Source organism: Bison bison, unplaced genomic scaffold (genome assembly GCF_000754665.1).
Source record: "Bison bison bison isolate TAMUID 2011002044 unplaced genomic scaffold, Bison_UMD1.0 scf7180017864309, whole genome shotgun sequence".
Classification (NCBI taxonomy): domain Eukaryota; kingdom Metazoa; phylum Chordata; class Mammalia; order Artiodactyla; family Bovidae; genus Bison; species Bison bison.
The window spans coordinates 3,724,481-3,741,892 of NW_011494881.1; the positions used below are offsets into that span (position 1 = coordinate 3,724,481).

At 48.3% G+C, this 17,412-nt stretch overlaps 1 protein-coding gene across 1 annotated transcript in view; it reads left to right on the plus strand.

The window, feature by feature from the left end:
• Positions 1 to 17,412, plus strand: part of HK1 (hexokinase 1) — a 70,622-nt gene that overhangs the window by 41,345 nt on the left and 11,865 nt on the right. Inside the window, exons 8-14 of the mRNA XM_010852211.1 lie at positions 4,768 to 4,923; positions 7,635 to 7,868; positions 10,628 to 10,932; positions 11,850 to 11,998; positions 12,315 to 12,434; positions 14,108 to 14,203; positions 16,012 to 16,111. Coding sequence (XP_010850513.1) covers positions 4,768 to 4,923; positions 7,635 to 7,868; positions 10,628 to 10,932; positions 11,850 to 11,998; positions 12,315 to 12,434; positions 14,108 to 14,203; positions 16,012 to 16,111 — 1,160 coding nt within the window. The remainder of the gene's footprint in view (positions 1 to 4,767; positions 4,924 to 7,634; positions 7,869 to 10,627; positions 10,933 to 11,849; positions 11,999 to 12,314; positions 12,435 to 14,107; positions 14,204 to 16,011; positions 16,112 to 17,412) is intronic.

Below are 17,412 nucleotides of genomic sequence, written 5' to 3' on the forward strand. Positions count from 1 at the left end.
CTCAAATGTCCACATTCCCAAGCATATGTGACCCCAGGGGTTTCAGATAAGAAACGATGTACCTGTAGTTACTGTCAATCACTGAGTCTCAAGTCATCCCTCTCAGCAGAGCAGGTTGGGCAGTTGCCTGTGATAACTGAGCAGATAAGGCCCAGGGCCTTGGCTGTTTCCTTAGCCTTAATGTAGGGATCCTGCGTGGCTTGGCTGGAAACCTGGATTTTCTGTCATCCGTTTTGATGTAGTTCTGAATTTCTCTAAAGAGTTGAACTGTATCCTCGGGCTGAAATGTGAACTGGCCTCCCAGTTGACTTTCAATAAACATATTTGGAATAGGGGATGGATAGAAGATGGACACGCGAAGATAGGTGGATGGATGGATGGATGGGGGTTGGAGGATGAGTAGTGGATAAGAAGTGCGGCTGGGAAATGGGTGGGAAATACGTGCGTGTATAAAAGAGTGAGACAGGTGGGATAAGGTCCATCTCCACCTTCCCTGCTGACTGAACCATAGGTCAGGTCTTGGGAAGAACAGTCCCGAAGAGATGACAGATCTTGAGTTGTATCATATATTGCTAGAAATAGGCTATTGGTCGGAGGGTTTTTTGCCAAAGTTAATGTAGCTGGTCTCCTAGGCATCTGCCTGATTTTGGGGGTCTTCCCTGTGTCTTCTGTACAATGTCAAGTTCTTCAAAGCCGTTTCATTTTCCTTGTACCAGGGAAAGGTGTTTGCTCCATTTGACTGATGGGGAAGTTAAGGCACTAGGACCCTGGGACAGGGCGGCTGGCTTAAATTGAGGTTTAATTTGGCTTAGGTTTGTGGTTTTCTGTCCTGCTGGAAAGTACATGTTTTTCATAGTGAACCTCCAGAATGTTTTAAGAGGCATTTCATCATTTATGAGCAAACATTATCATGAATGGTCTAAAGGAATGTTTTTCTTTTTTTTGGCTGTGCTACACGGCGTGGGGAATCTTAATTCCTTAGAAGAATTCCCCAGGACATCCCCTAGAGGAATGTTTTTCACTAGAATTACATTAAAACATTTTTTTTTTTTTAAAGGGGAATTCCCTGGTTGTCCAGTGGTTAGGACTCTGCGCTTTCACTGCCAAGGGTCTAGGTTCAATTCCTGCTCAGGGAACTAAGATGCCAGAAGCTGCATGGCATGGCCAGAAAAAATAAAGAAGAATTACGTAGAGACCTTTAAAAAACATATTATTGCCTAGGTATTTTCCCACCCTACCCACATTCCCTCCCAATCCTACTTGGCCTAGGCTGAGGCCTGTCTTCAAGACCCTGCAAGTGATTCTAGTTTTTAACCAGGGCTGGAAACAGAGGTGTGCTAGCTAGCTAGCTAGTATCTAGCTAGCTCTATCTAAAGGCTCTGTGCACAGGTGGGCTCTAGACCGCTGTGCATCCACTCGTTTGTTTTGATTGAAGTTTACATTTACTGAGTACTGACCATATACAGCGGACAGGAAGGGTATCAGCACAGTGGCTCTATGGCTCCTGCCTCCGTTGCTGACAGCTGCTTCAGGACCCCTCCCCTAGCTCCCAGGTTAGAAGGTTTCTCCCTCTAAAAGGGATTGGCCTTGGCCTTCCTTCCTCCCTGCTGCCCTCTGTCCTGGTTCTACACCTGTCTCCTACTGTAGATGTAGCTCCCACTTCTTTCATTTTTAATTTTCCTTCTCCTCTTCTTGTCTTCTTAGGCCTTTTGCTCTTCTATTTTCTTTTATTTTCTGCTTTGTTAGGAATTCTGAATCCCATTCCCCTGTGATTCCCTCTCACATCTTTCATAGTGAAGGAGACACCGCCCCCCAGAGCAGCAGCAGCAGCAGTGATTGTGACAGCAGGGAGGTCTGGCCTGGAGAAATCTTTGGCCTTGATGGTGGTGGACTAATTGCACCTCTTTTCAAATCACCCCCCAAACACCTTCCTTACTGTTGCTCTGCCTGCTCCATAGACTCTCTCAGCAGTTCTCATCCTCTTTAAGTGCTCACAGACCTCACCTTCCTTCTCTGACCCTGAGCTGCCCGTTGGAGCAGACCCTGGCTGCCAAGGGCATTCCTTGTCAGCATCCAATCCCCTGCCCACCTTTCCCAGACTCCCCCAGGCCCTGTGGGCCACAGCTCTGCCTGTGCCCACCAGCATGCAGCGAGGCTGCAACACCATGGTGCCACCCACTGGCCTATGGTCATAGGTATCTGACTGCTGAGCAGCAGATCACAGCTTGCTGGCTTTTGCTGGAGGCTTCTGATAAGTGCTGTTTCCTTGTTCTGCTGCTCCAGCGGGGACTCTAGGGACTGGGAAAGGACAGATTCTTGGCCTCAGGCTTCCTTTATCTGAAAAGGGGGATGGCAGTGTCTATGTGTCTAAGAGACCATCATGTAGAAAAGGGAGCAGATCATTCTGAGTGTCTCCAGAAGGCAGAACTAGAAGCAATGGGTGGGACTTCTCTGGTGGTCCAGTGGTTTAGGAATCCACCTGCCAATGCAGGAGGCGTGGTTTGATCCCTGGTCTGGGAAGATCCCACATTCTGTGGGAAATCGAAGCCTGTGCCCCACAACTGCTGAACCCCGATAGCATTCGAGCCCATGCTCCGCAACTAGAGAGTAGCCCCTGTTCCCCGCAACTAGAGAAAGCCTGGGCACGGCAATGGAGACCTGGTGCAGCCAAAAATAAAAAAGAAGCAGCAGCAGCAAGGTAGGGAGGTGTACAAGGCTGACTAGTCCACCGTAAGGGGGAAGAACCTTCTTGTTGTCAAATTTGCCCAGTTAGCGGGGGGCAGGCTGCCTAGAGGAGTGAGCTGGAGGTAGACGAGCAGAGGCTGGGCTGGGCTGGGGCTGGTGGCTGCCAGCATGACAGTAATACAGGTGACTTTTAATGACACTGTCCATGGGAGAGACAGAACAGCACAGTGCTTAGAGCTTGGAATCCGAAGCTAGATTTAACTGGATTGAAAATAATTTGCCACTCATCAGCCCTACAACTGTGGGCAAGTTATATAACCTTTCTGTGCCTCAGTTTTCTCATCTGTGGAATGGGGATAATGATAATACCTATCTCATAGGGTTTATAATAAGGATGAAATAAGTTAATACACATAAAGTGCTTAATTAGGTAGGAGACACAGCAAGGGCCATGGCTCAGTATTAGTCAGGCACTGGAGCATTTTACCTATATCCACCTCTATCTTTCATACAACAACCTTATAGGTGGGCCCTGTGTGATTCCCCATTATGCAGGTAAAGAAACTGAGGCCCAAAGAGGTAAGTAGCATAATAAAGTGGTAGGGCTGGAGTTCCGTTCAGGCAGTCTGGCTCCTGTCTGCTGAGATTCCAGTTTGGGTGGCACTAAAGCTGTTCCCACAAGTGCCTGGGACAGGAGCTAGGTGGGGCAGCAAGGACTCAGCAGGGTGCCCTCCTGCCAGGGATCCTCAACACAACCGTGGCCAGGGCAGTCCTGTCTGGTCCTGTCTGAACAATGAGAGCTCATGTTTCTCCACTCCTTGATTTGGGGGGAGGGAGGGCCGCGTGCTCAGGTCCCAGCAGCATCCCTGGCTCCCGCGCCCGGCTCTGAATGGAGCAGATTCTTTTGCTGTGTCACAGCCAGCCCTGGGTGTGCCAGCTGGGCTCCCTCAGAGCAGAGGCCAGCCGCCTGGATGTGGACCTGCCTCTGATCTGTCCTGCCCTGGGCTTCCTCCTGGCCTCTTGTCAGCCAGGACTCAGGACCTGGCTCTGGCTCAGATATGGCTTCGAGCCCTAGTTCCTGGCTGCCTCTGCCCTGCAGTGTTGGGCTCAAAATGGCTGCTGCAGTCACAGCACTCACACCGCCCACCACACCTCCCAGGGGAGGCAGGAGGGCCGATCCACTGTGATTGGTGGCTGAATGTGGCCGGAGTGGTAGGAGGAGCTGGTTGGTTTTAAGCTACTCGGGGAGCCCTCTCCTGGAGTGTAAGGGCAGGTCAGTGGGGAAGGAGTGAGTTGCACAAAGCACTTTCTTGGAGACCTTTTTTCTTGGTCTCTCTTGGCTGGAGAAGAGAACATCGGTGCCAGGAAGGTGACCAGCGACAGAGGTCCCATGGGGAATGGCTGCGTTTCAGCCCTGTCATCTTCCCTCAGAGAAGACGTCTACACTTTCTGAGCTGGGAAATGGAGAGAATACTTCCTGACCACCTTGCCTGACCAATCAGGAATTGGAGAGCTTCCTGATAGAGGGATAAAGATGAAAGCCCTTTAAAAAGTACAGTAATTGGAATTCCCTGGCACTCCAGTGGTTAGGACTCAGTGCTTATACTGCTAGGGCATAGGTTCGATCCCTGTTCGAAGAGCTAAGATCCAGGCAAGCTGAGATCCTGTAAGCCAGGTGCCATGGCCCCAAAATAATAAAAATAAAAAGTAAGGCATAAAGCTTTGCACAAGATGATCATATCCTACTCATTCCTGTCTGGGTCCCTCCTCATTACTCTCCATCTAAATCCTGATGTTCCCTCCACTTCCAGGCAGCCTTCCCTGACTGCCCCTGCCCCTGGTGTTCTCCTCCTGTTTCCTTCCTTGGGAATGGGTGTGGGGTCAGGATAACCCTGCTCCCCCACCGTCTGTTCATTGTTTACTCACACGCATGTGTGGTCTTGCCTGCCAGGGAGACTGTGCGCTTGTGATAATTGAGGCCGTGTCTTCCTCTCCTTTCACGTCTCTCCCACCACTCATGAGATGCCACAGTGATGAGTACCTAGGAGGGACTGACGAGTGCCTGGTGCTTTGCTCCTGCAGGTTTGAGAAGATGGTCAGTGGCATGTACCTGGGCGAGCTGGTCCGACTGATCCTGGTCAAGATGGCCAAGGAGGGCCTCTTATTTGAAGGGCGGATCACCCCAGAGCTGCTCACCAGAGGGAAGTTTAACACCAGTGATGTGTCGGCCATCGAAAAGTAGGTGCTTCCTCTCAAGGCTTTACAGGGGGCATGGGGCAGAGAAGAACAACGGGTCTCTCATTACCTGCTTGAGTCCTGGTTTGCTGGGCTTCTGAGGACTGTTAGGGCTTTCTGGGCCGGTCTCCCCTCTCACTTGGCTGACCCACCCTGGGCTGCTCTCCCTGCGGGCACCTGGTGGCAGCACATTAAAAAGTCGTCGAGCTAGGGGCAAATGCTTCTTGAATGGTGTGATTACCAAAGCATCCCCTTCTCCTTCACTCTCCCCCAACCCCACATACAGCTGATCCTGGAGATGAACAGGAACTGATTGAGCTCAGGCCTGGGTTAATCCTGCCTTGGGATATCAGGGTCTTCACCAGACAGTGTTCCAGGGAACCCTACTGACCTCAAGATCATTAGGTGTTCCCCGAAGAAATGGGTTTTGTGGTCACTAGGACTGGGAAATATTTAGAGAAGTATAAGTACTCATTAGCATATAAAAGAAAGCCTAGTTCACTTTGGTTAACTGGTCATTTCCCACAATCCTTTTGTACCTGAAGCACCCTCTGCACTCTCCCTACCCCACTCCCCTCTCTGTCTCCCACCCTCCACCCCCCCCCCGTTCTTTCACTTGTTCACAGCCACACATGTTCCTTGGCACAAGTTTGAGAAGCACTGGTTAACAGATGAGATAGGACAGATAGACACAGAAGGACAGAGTCCAGCCAGCAACCTAGCTTCTATCTTTTGACCTCAACATAAGAACCCCAGACTTCTCTGTCTCAAGTCCACCCAAGGCCTGCAAATAACAGGCCTTGATGTAGCCTAATGTCTGAAGGGCACCTGTCCTGTGACTGGTTCCGTGTGCCACCAGGTTCTATTCTGGATTCAGGAGACTCCACATAGCCATGTGAGGCCACCTGCTTAAAGATAGGGTTAGCCTGATGCTAGAGATGCCCTTTCATGCCCACTGCCCATGGTGTGGTCCTGGAAATTCAGAGCCAGTGGCATCGTAGCTTGGCTCCAGGGAGAAGATGCTGATGTAAATGGAAAGGGGTTTATCTGAACCTACTCTTTTTGAGTCCTGGCCTTTGCTTAGGACCTCTCCTTCAGGACCTGCAGTGCTACAGTCAATAGGGAGCCACACTCCCGAGTTTCCAACAGTCCCCCTTCTCAGGTCTCCTGCTCAGCTGTTGGGAGGGGAGGGAGCAAGAGACGTGTGGCTTATCTCAGAATCATTGACAGAGTCAGGAAATGCCTGCCTTCCTCTGGGCCTGTTTACGGTGTTGGCTCTTTGGTTACCAAGAAACAAAACCCACTTGAACTAGCTCAAGAAGGCATCTATGTTGTAATAAAGCCTATCTCAAAAAAAAAAAAATTTATTAAGAACATCTTACCAGTGAAGATATATTGGAAGCATTCTCTTTAAATTCAGGACCAAGATAGTATCACCTGATTCTTTTTTTTGTTTGTTTCATTGGAGGATAATTGCTTTAACAATGCTGTATTGGTTTCTGCTATACAACAGCATGAATCAGCCATAAGTATGCATACGTCCCCTCCCTCTTGAACCTCTCTCCCACCCCTCCCCACCCCTCTGGGTTTTCAGAGCACCTAGTTAAGTGCCCTGTGTTAGTATCACCTGTTTCTATTTAGCATTGTCCTGGAGCCTTAGCTCCAATATTTTTTTACGAAACAAAAAAGGAAAAGAAATTAAAGGCATAAGAATTAAAAAAGAGGAAGTAAAACTGTCGTTAATTGCAAATATATTTGTATGGAATACCAACATATCTAGACAAGTGATTAGAATAAAAAAGAGGTTAGGAATGATGTCTGGAGATAAGATACAAAAGTTAATTATATTTCTATGTATTGACAGTAATTAAAATATGTACATATTTTAAAATCTTTTAGACTATTTTTAGAATTACAGAAAAACTACAAAGATAGTATGTATCTCTTACCCAGTGTTTCCCGTTGTTAACATTTTAATATGGTACATTTAAAATACGTGTGTATATGTACTTTTTTTTAAGACAACATCTACAATAGTAATAAAACTATATCCTCCAGGATATACTTTAAATCCAACAAAAGCTATACAAAGCATATATGCAGCAAATTATGGACTTCCCAGGTGGCTCAGTGGTAAAGAATCCACCTGCCAAGCAGGAGAAGTGGGTTCGATCCCTGGGTCAGGAAGATCCCCTGGAGAAGGAAATGGCAACCCACTCCAGTACTCTTGCCTGGGAAATCCCATGGGCAGGGAAGCCTGGCAGGCCACAGTCCATGGGGTAGCAAAAGAGGTGGGCATGATTTAGCGACTAAATAACAAAAATGCAGGAAATTAAACGCTGACTGGAAAAATCGTGGAAGAATGTGTAAGAATCCAGGGGCATACTACAGACCCAAAGACCAGGAGGTTCCCTCACATCTCTGAAGCACTGAGCCCTGGGATGCAAGCAGCTGTTTCTCCACCTGTCCCGGGCCCATGTGGTCTGCCTCTCTTCTCCTCCATGTGCCTGACACAACTTAACCATCACAGTTTTTCCTGCTGCTGCTTTCTGACTTCTTAACGGAGGAGACCCCGTCTCAGGCACTTTTCCCTTGCCACACACACATGATGAATGATCAGTTCACCTCCCCAGGACCTTCAAGCCCCAGTGCTCACAGCAGTGCACTGCCTGCTGTAGTCCTTAACTAACGAGTTTTGGCCTCTGACTTCACAGGAATAAGGAAGGCCTCCACAATGCCAAAGAAATCCTGACCCGCCTGGGAGTGGAGCCGTCTGATGACGACTGTGTTGCGGTTCAGCACGTGTGCACCATCGTCTCATTTCGCTCTGCCAACCTGGTGGCGGCGACCCTGGGTGCCATCTTGAGCCGCCTTCGAGATAACAAGGGCACGCCCAGGCTGCGGACCACGGTTGGTGTCGACGGGTCCCTTTACAAGACGCACCCACAGTGAGTCCCCTTTGCTCTAATTGGCACTCAGCACCTGCCCTGGCTAAGGACCGTCTCCAGAGGTCAGACTTTTGCACCCAGTGAAAGTTTTTGGCAGATAAGACAACATCTAGTTTTGGACAGAAGGGTCAGAGTTGCCCACTTGGAGAAATGTCTGGCTCTCAGCTGATTCCCACTGGTGTTGCTTCTGCACTGCTCTGTCATCTCTCCTCATTTCAGAAGTCTCGTTAGAGACGTCTCTAGCTGCCGGGAGCACTGGGTGGAATGTGTCTGTATCTTCAATTCTCTTACTTGTCTGCATTTAATCAGGGACCATCATCCTCACTGTAGTTTGGGTCATACATGTGCTGCCCACATGCCTGTGTTAGAAGCTCCTGTGAGTTTCTAAAGCTCCCCAAACACTCAGATAGTACACAGGCGGCTTGTCGACGCTTTGCATCTGCAAGCCAATGAGAGATTAGGTTGTCAGTGCTGCTGCTGCTGCTGCTGCTAAGTCGCTTCAGTCGTGTCCGGCTCTGTGCGACCCCATAGACGGCAGCCCATCCAGCTCACCCGTCCCTGGGATTCTCCAGGCAAGAACACTGGAGTAGGCTGCCATTTCCTCCTCCAATGCATGAAAATGAAAAGTGAAAGTGAAGTCGTTCAGTCCTGTCTGACTCTTAGTGACCCCATGGACTGCAGCCTACCAGGCTCCTCCATCCGTGGGATTCTCCAGGCAAGAGTACTGGAGTAGGGTGCCATTGCCTTCTCCGATAATCCTGACTAAACCAAATACCGAAAGGTTGTCAGTAGTCCTCACTTAGACGCTGCCTTCTTGTCTGTTGGACTCCTTAATGTCAGAAGCCTTCTTTGGCCACTAAGAACACGGTTTGTATTTTTTTAAAAAGCTAAAGGTGAATTCTAAGTCTTTATGTACTGAGTTTTATTTGTTTATTTTAATTAATTTTTTAAAGCTTTTTTTGATGTGGGTCATTTTAAAAGTCTTCATTGAATTTATTACATTGTTGCTTCTGTTTTTTTGGCCATGAAGCATGTAGGATCTTAGCCCCCCATTCAGGGATTGAACCCACACCCCTGCATTGGAAGGTTAAGTCTTAACCCCTGGACTGCCAGGGAAGTCCCTGTATTGAGTTTTTAAAATGACTGCCTATAAGTTGTTTTTTTTTTTTTTTTAACACATGACCTCAGATATTTCTCCCATTGTATACATAATGTGCCTGTGAAGTGGCTTGCAGATACTGTGCCTTCATACTAGGTCTCGAAACAGATAAATGAAGATTGACTTAAACAGATAATTCAGTGTTACTGAGGGGATGGGGTTTGAGCTAGTTAGCTGTTGTTATCTGCCAGGTTCACAATTTTATTTCTTTGTATTCTTAGAGTGTTTGTAAAATTTTTGATAATGCAATTAGCCATTAAAAAATTCCTTGGCTTATTTTTGGACAAGAAAGCTTATGCATTTACATCACATTAAAATAATTTTCTAGTTGTGATAAAATGTACATAATATAAAATTTACCATCTCAACCATTTTTTGAGTGTACAGGTCAGTGAATTTAAGTTCATTCATACTGTTGTGCAGCCATCACCACCAGCCATCTCTTGAACTCTTCATCTACAACATCATATTAAAAAAAACAATTGTTTAAATACAGATTAAAATACAAAGTAACATATTTTTGGTATAGAAACTTCAAATAGTTCCAAAAATGCCAGAGGGAAGTCATTTTTGATCCCATCCCCTGGAACTGACCATTCTTATCCTTTTGGGGTTCTAGATTCCCATTTTCCTTTGGCAAGCAGCCTTCCATACTTACAACAGACCACAAACCTGGAGAAAATTCTGTGTCTTACTGAGTCCTGTCCTAAAGTCCTCTTCTAACCACTAAAAAATAGCTCTTGGGGACTGAGGGAGAGGGCCAAGTGAAAATGAAAAACAAGAGCAAGTCTTTATTGAGCCCCTGCTTAGCGCCAGTTATTCATTGAAGCATTTGATGAACTCAGTTGAGTTCCTTCCTCATCATTGTCAGCCAGATGCTGCCATCTGAATTGACTCCAGGATTAAGTAATAGGCCCAGGTCCCCTGGTGTGGAAGTGGGGACTTTTTTTTTTTTTAAGATTTTTTTATGTGGACCATTTTTAAAGTCTTTATTGAAGTTGTTCCAACACTGCTTCTGTTTTACATTTTGGTTTTTTAGCCCTGAGGCATGTGGAATCTTAGCTCCCTGACAAGGGATCTAACCTGTACCCCTTGCACTGGAAGGCAAAGTCTTAACCACTGGACCTCCAAGGAAGTCCCTTCCAGTCTGACTTTTAAGCACTGGGCTCTTTCTTAACCAGTGAACTGTATTATCTCTTTGTCAGGGTGGACAACAGATTTTTGAACCCTGAATTTTCTGTACTCGATACAATTTTTTTTTTGGCTGCACGGTATGTGGGATCCTAGTTCCCTGGTCAGGGATCAAACCTGTGCCCCCCTGCACTGGAAACATGGAGTCCTAACCATTAGACCACCAGAAAAGGCCCTCGATATTCGTATAATAATGAGAGCCCCCTCTTTTTGTCTGTGACTATGGGTAATTTCAGTTTTCCTTTTTTACCTGTCTGCGTTTGCTAACTTGTCTACAGTGGATGTGTTGTAGACTTGAATAACGAGGAAAGTAAGTGTAGAAGATGGAATTAAAGTGTGGAAAAAGAAGGGGATCCTAGGGGTCCCTACAGTCTGGCTCAGTCTGTCTACTGTGCACCCCTCCCCCCAGGTATTCTCGGCGTTTCCACAAGACTCTGCGGCGCTTGGTACCCGACTGTGATGTGCGTTTCCTCCTCTCCGAGAGCGGCAGTGGCAAGGGGGCCGCCATGGTGACTGCCGTGGCCTACCGCCTGGCTGAGCAGCACCGGCAGATAGAGGAGACCCTGGCCCACTTCAGCCTCACCAAGGAAATGCTGCTGGAGGTGAAAAAGCGGATGCGGGCTGAGATGGAATTGGGGCTGGGCAAGCAGACGCATGACAAGGCTGTGGTCAAGATGTTGCCCTCCTTCGTCCGGAGCACTCCTGATGGGACTGGTGAGGACCTGAGCTGGGGGTTCACACGTGCCTCCTGCTTCTCATACCAGTGGCCAAGTCACTGGGGCTGCCGGGAGGTTGGCTTCTCCAGGGGACACATTGACACTGGGATGGGTGGCATGATTTTGGCAAGAGTTAGAAACTCACTGAAACCTCTCAAAGATTTTTTTTTTTTTTTTTTTTTATGTAGACCATTTCTAAAGTCTTTACTGAATTTGTTACAATGTTGCTTCTGTTTTATGTTTTGTGTTTTTGACCATGAGGGATGTGGAATCTTAGCTCCCCAACCAGGGATCGAACTCATATCCCCTGCATTAGAAAGTGAAGTGTTAACCACTGGACCACCAAGTCCCTCTCCCATTTTTACCACTGACTTGCTTGCTGCATGTGAGACTCGAGGCAGCTGACCTCCCCTGGTCCAGACTCCCACGCAGGCGCTGTCTTTAAAACCACAGCCCTGACTCCGAATTAGAAAGTATTGTTTAAAGAACAGAGCTGGGCGGATTCTGAAGCACTGAGATTGCTTGTAGGTCCTTTGCTAAACACAGTAAGGCAGAGGAAGGGTAACACTGAGCACCTCCTTCCTAGGTGAAGAGTGTGAGACGCCCGCAGAGGCCTGGGGAGTTTTACATCCAGGCACATTGGAGCTCAACATCCAACCTGTGCTGTGACCTTGCTGATCCAGTTGGTTCATCCACGGGGCCTTTTGTCTTCTGGTGTGACTTGGAGACTGTGGTGGTCATGAGTTCGTGCCCACCTCTCTGAGTCTGGGCTGTATGCTGAGAAAAGACTAAACAGTTTCTCCCCTGTGTTTGATAAGGGTTTCCTCCCTTGAAAGTTTGAAGTCTTGGACTTACTGGCTGCCAGGAGGTGAAATTCACTCTTCTTGACCTTTTTAATGTTCTTGACTGCAACAGAGAACGGTGACTTCTTGGCCCTGGATCTTGGAGGAACGAATTTCCGCGTCCTGCTGGTGAAAATCCGTAGTGGGAAAAAGAGATCGGTGGAAATGCACAATAAGATCTACGCCATTCCCATTGAAATCATGCAGGGCACTGGGGAGGAGGTAAGATAGTGTTGCTTTTCCCTCGCCAAGGCACGTGTGCGTCACACACGTGGCCACTGGCGTTACTGGGCCCAGAGCCTCCATGTGATACGCTCTCCAGGGCAGTTGGGTCCGTGCAGCCCAAAGGTGTCGGGTGCATTCAGCCAGTCTGGGCTGCGGATGCTCGGACCCCTCTGAAGATCCGAGGGAGGGCACCTTGCTCTGCCTGTGTCATTGTGTGTGTGTGTGTGTGTGTGTGTGTGTGTGTGTGTGCACGCGTGCATGCTGAGGGTGTGAAACCAGAGGTGCATGAGTAATCCCTTCTTTTCTTCTAAAGCTGTTTGACCACATCGTTTCCTGCATCTCTGACTTCCTGGACTACATGGGCATCAAGGGCCCTAAAATGCCTCTGGGCTTCACATTTTCGTTTCCCTGCAAGCAGACGAGCTTAGATGCGGTGAGTCTCTTTTTTTCCAGGCCTCAGACGTTGGGCAGTGCTGACCGACTGTTGGCCAGTGTGCGTCAGCTCTTGAAGCCTCCTCCAGACTGTGTCACCCCTCGATTCTGGACAATTTAGCTGTCACAGAGGGTTGACCCAGCTCTTAGGCCACACCCTCCGAAACATCTTCAGACTCTTCTCTGCTCTTCTTTTATTATTTAAAGCATGTGCCTCTTCTGGGAGCCTTCTGGGCCTCCAGGCAAAAAGAATCTCACCCTCCTTAGTGTCTCCTGTTTCTTCTCATGTTGCCTGGTTGTAGCACTTTTTACCCAGTTTTTAGTGCTCTTCTGTATCTTTCTTTTCTTCAATGTCATTTGATTCTTGAGCCAAGGATCTGTGTTCCCCACAGGCCCTAGCCCAGTGTGCCAGCAGAAAAGATGCTTCATAAATGTTTATTCAGTAAATGGAAGGACACAGGGTTCAAGGTCAGGGCTTGAGCACCTGCTGAGGACTGAGAACACTGGGCAGGCAGTTCCTGCCCTCAGGGAGCCCCCAGTCAGTGAAGCATCCCAGCCCTTAGACGAGCAGCTCCAGCGCCACGCTTAGGGGTCCTGGTGGGGCAGGGGGACAGTCTGTGTGGAAGGAGCTGACTGTTGAGAGTCATGCAGGCAGGCCCCGTCCTGTTGTTGCAGGTGCCTGTGTTTTCCCAGGTAAGGGTATGGCCAGGGAGGAAGCTGTGGTGCTGGCATCACATGACATAGGTCTTAGGCCAGGGTTTGCAGCGTATGATTGGCAGCAGTTGAGAGGCTAGGTAGGGCCACCTGCCTCTGGAAGCCAGTTAATCCAGTCACAGTGCTGACTCGGGGCTTTTTCCCTCTTAAAGGCTTTGAGATCTCAACAGGTGGATCCACGTAAACTTGTTTTGGGCAGTTTTTAAGGGTGATTTTTTAAAGGTCTGGTGGTTTTTAAAAGCAGTTCACTTGTACCGTCATCATAGTGAGTACATAGCTAGCAAGTATATAAACTCCAGTCAAGCCTAAAGTTGACTTCAGGTAGTAACAGAGTTACTGAAAGTTTGCATTTCTCCACTTCTGTTTTGGGCAAACTGTTCTTCAGGGGAACTAGTTGGTTATACCACGGGCAGCACCATTAACTCTCTATGCTTCAGTTCAGTTCAGTCACTCAATCGTGTCCATCTCTTCGCGACCCCATGAATCGCAGCATGCCAGGCCTCCCTGTCCATCACCATCTCCCGGAGTTCACCCAAACTCACGTCCATCGAGTCAGTGATGCCATCCAGCCATCTCATCCTTTGTTGTCCCCTTCTCCTCCTGCCCCCAATCCCTCCCAGCATCAGAGTCTTTTCCAATGAGTCAACTCTTCGCATGAGGTGGCCAAAGTACTGGAGTTTCAGCTTTAGCATCATTCCTTCCAAAGAACACCCAGGGCTGATCTCCTTTAGATTCTCCGTTTGTGAAGTGGCGCTTATAAACCAGACCACTGTGAGAACGGTGAGAGGGGGCAGGCCTGGGAGGACTCTTCATATTCTACTCGTTTGTGCCTCAGATGTTCCAGCGTCATCTCGCTGTACTGTCTTAGCAGGTGTTTACTCTGGAAGGAGGGAGTGGCATTTTGTGTTCTGCCTAGAAGGATTAATGACACAAGACTCTGCGGTGCCCTTCTTGTTGCAGGGTATCTTAATCACCTGGACCAAAGGTTTTAAGGCAACCGACTGCGTGGGGCATGATGTAGCAACCTTACTGAGGGAGGCGATAAAAAGGAGAGAGGTAACTATTAAAAGGATGTTTTTAAAAATCTTTACTGCTTTTTTCAGGTTATGTTTTGATCTTTTGGCTGTACCACATAGCATGTGGAATCTTATTTCCCCAAGCAGGAATTGAACCCTTGGCCCTTGCATTGGAAGCTCAGAGTCTTAACCACTGAACTGCCAGTCTTAACCACTGAACTGCTCCTTTCTTCAGATTATAAAAACTGTACTTGATTGGGAATTCTCTGGTGACCCAGTGGTTAGGACTCCACAGTTCCACTGTAGGGGGCACAGGTTTGATACCTGGTTGTGGAACTAAGATCCCACCAGCTACTCTGTACGACCAAAAAAAAAAAAGGTTGTACTTGTATAGAATTCAGTCGATATAGAGGTATGCGACAAGAGTACTAACATTCCCTGCAACTGATGGCAATAAAATATCAGAACAGTTTCATGTTACTAAGGGATAGTTTAAGGAATGTAAAATCATGGCTCTCCTCTAGCTTGAAAAAGGGAAAAGCAGCTCCTGTCTATGCAGCACAGCCTGGCACTGTCACGGGGCACAGCCACCATCACAGCCCCCCTGCGACAGTGATGGAAGCAGGTGAGAAAGAAGCAGTCCGTCATCACAGCAGAACTTGGCTCACACTTGGAGATGGCCCTGCCTCCTGACTGCACCCAGTCCAGAGCCAAACCCCACTTCTTGGCACCCTCCCTAAAACCACCAGCACAGGCTCAAATCCCATTCTTGTGCTTTTTAACACATTCTGAGTCACCCCATGGGATGTGTTTGCCTGTGTTGCAGCCAACCAGCCAGGAAGCCCAGCTTTATCCACTGTGGGTGCGTGTCTATGGGTGTGGTCTTTGGCTGGAGGACATTGACAAAACGTAAAGTGAAAAATCAGCTCCTTAGTTAATGAGAGAATCAGTAAGAAGTTAAAGAAAAAAATCCATTCAAGTCTCTCTGGTTCAGAAGAGCAGATAAAGACACAGGCAGTTAGGAAGGCTGAAATGAATAGGCACGAAGAGGAGCTGGTTGTTCCTAGAAGAATATGCTAGACAACAGTTAATGTTTCATTGAAAAGTAACCTGATGACTCATTTTGCCCATTTCACAAACTTTTAGTGTTATTCCAGTGTACTTTCCATGTGTATACAAATACACACACATTTTAAAAATGGGAGTCATTCCATATTTACTATATTACAGCTGCTTGGTTTTTTTTTTTGGTTTTTTTTTTTCATTTAATATGAAACCAGGAGTCTTTCACGTTACTACATAGAGGCCAACCTCACTCGCTTTCTTGGCTGCACAGGATTCCAGGGTTTGCCTGCGTAGGCCTTCCATAGCCCCCTTTGATCTGCATTCCAGTTGTTTCTCCTGGCTGTCCTGAGTCACGGAGAAAATACGCTTGTATGTGCCTTTGTGTACTTGCTTGCCTGGACAGATTCTGAGACGTGGATTTGGTATTTCTGTCACACCCTCTGAAGGCTATCGTTTTTACCTGCTGAGACGGAGAGCTGCGTGGCCATGATCCCTCGGCTTTTCTCCGTCCCACAGCGCCCTCTGGGCTGCCTCTCTGGTGCTCAGTGGCATCTTGGAAATGGGTAGAATGCATCCTTCTGAATTCAGGCTTCAGATGCACCTTTAATAGCAGATGATTAGTGAAGGAGCATCTCGTTACCTTTCACAGGCTGGTAAGGAAACAGTTTCAGATGACTCACCAGTGGCTTTCTGACTGGCATGCAGCGGAATGAACCTGCAGACCTCAAGCCGGGCAGTGCGTGTCCTTCCCCTAAAGCTAAACTTGTCTCTTTCTTTCCAAAGGAATTTGACCTGGATGTGGTGGCTGTGGTCAACGACACGGTGGGCACCATGATGACCTGTGCTTATGAGGAGCCCACCTGCGAGGTTGGACTCATCGTAGGTGGGTGTCCTAGAAGGTCTTTTTCCGTGGCAGGGAAGGCTGGGTTTTCCTGTTTTGTGGGGCCCTGAGTCAGCATCTCAGTGCTCGATGGGAGACATCGTACATCTGTCAGCACTGTCCCCTTACACCGCCAGAGTTGCGTTGTGGACTGAGGCTGCAGGGCTCTCCAGAGGTTTCCCCTCCTAACACCCACCCCAGGAGGCTGTGCACTGACCATGAGCAGATTGTCAGAAACTGAACTTTCCGGGAGTGAGGCTCCTGGTAGCTCTCATGGGCCCAGTGGACAGGGTGGGAGGGCCTGGAGCTGACCTACTCAGCAGGGCAACTCAAGAGGGCTTGTATGGAGGGACTTGGGCAGGTGTTGCAGGGCCAGGTCTGTGGCTGGGAAGGAAGCAGAGCCTGCTCTTTTGCTGACTGTAGAGAAGGGCCAGAGGGCAGTCTGGATGCCATTTGGCCTTCAGCAGCAGTGGCCCACCAGCTGCTGAAGAGAGAGGCATGTTACTGAGCCAACCTAGGTCCACTCGCCCAGTAAAGCCAATCTACTGACACTGGGATATGGTGAAGGGAAAACCACTTTTTTTTTTGGATAGAAAAAGAGGTAGTTTATTAGCATAGGATAAAAGTACAGCATTTATTGTAAGGCACCATACAAGGAATCCAGGACAGTCAGTGCTCAAAAAGTCTGAACTCCCCAGTTGGTTTCAGCAAAGTCATTTTAAAGGGCTTCCCTGGTAGCTCAGACGGTAAAGAACCCACCTGCATTTCAGGAGACTGGGGTTGATCTCTGGGTTGGGAAGATCCTCTGAAGGAGGGCATGGCAACCCACTCCAGGATTCTTGCCTGGAGAATCCCATGGACAGAGGAGCCTGGTGGGCTACAGTTCATGGGGTCCCAAAGAAGGCCAGGTGAGGGAGGGAGTCCCAGAATGTGATCATCTCATGCACAATTCTCTGACTGGTTGATGGTGAGACAGCAGGGTGGTGTCACAGGGGTTAACATTATCAGTCCTTAGGCTCCACCAGGCCTGTGGGCTGTGTGCCCAAGGTCAGCAAGAAGCTAGTATCTTCCATTTGGTGGGGGTTTTGGCATCTGTAAAACAATTCAGGAAATGTTCTTCGGACATATTATCTAGGCACTTCAGAGAGGAGCTAAAGCAGACTGTGGGAGAAGGGTCTATCCAGGGAAGGCCCCATAGGTTCCTGCTTGGTTATAGGCAGAAGGATTATCTTTTGGCTTTTCAGGCTTTTCCTTTATAATCCAAGTAGGGGTCTGGGCCTTGAGAGCACAAAATTCCAGAAGCA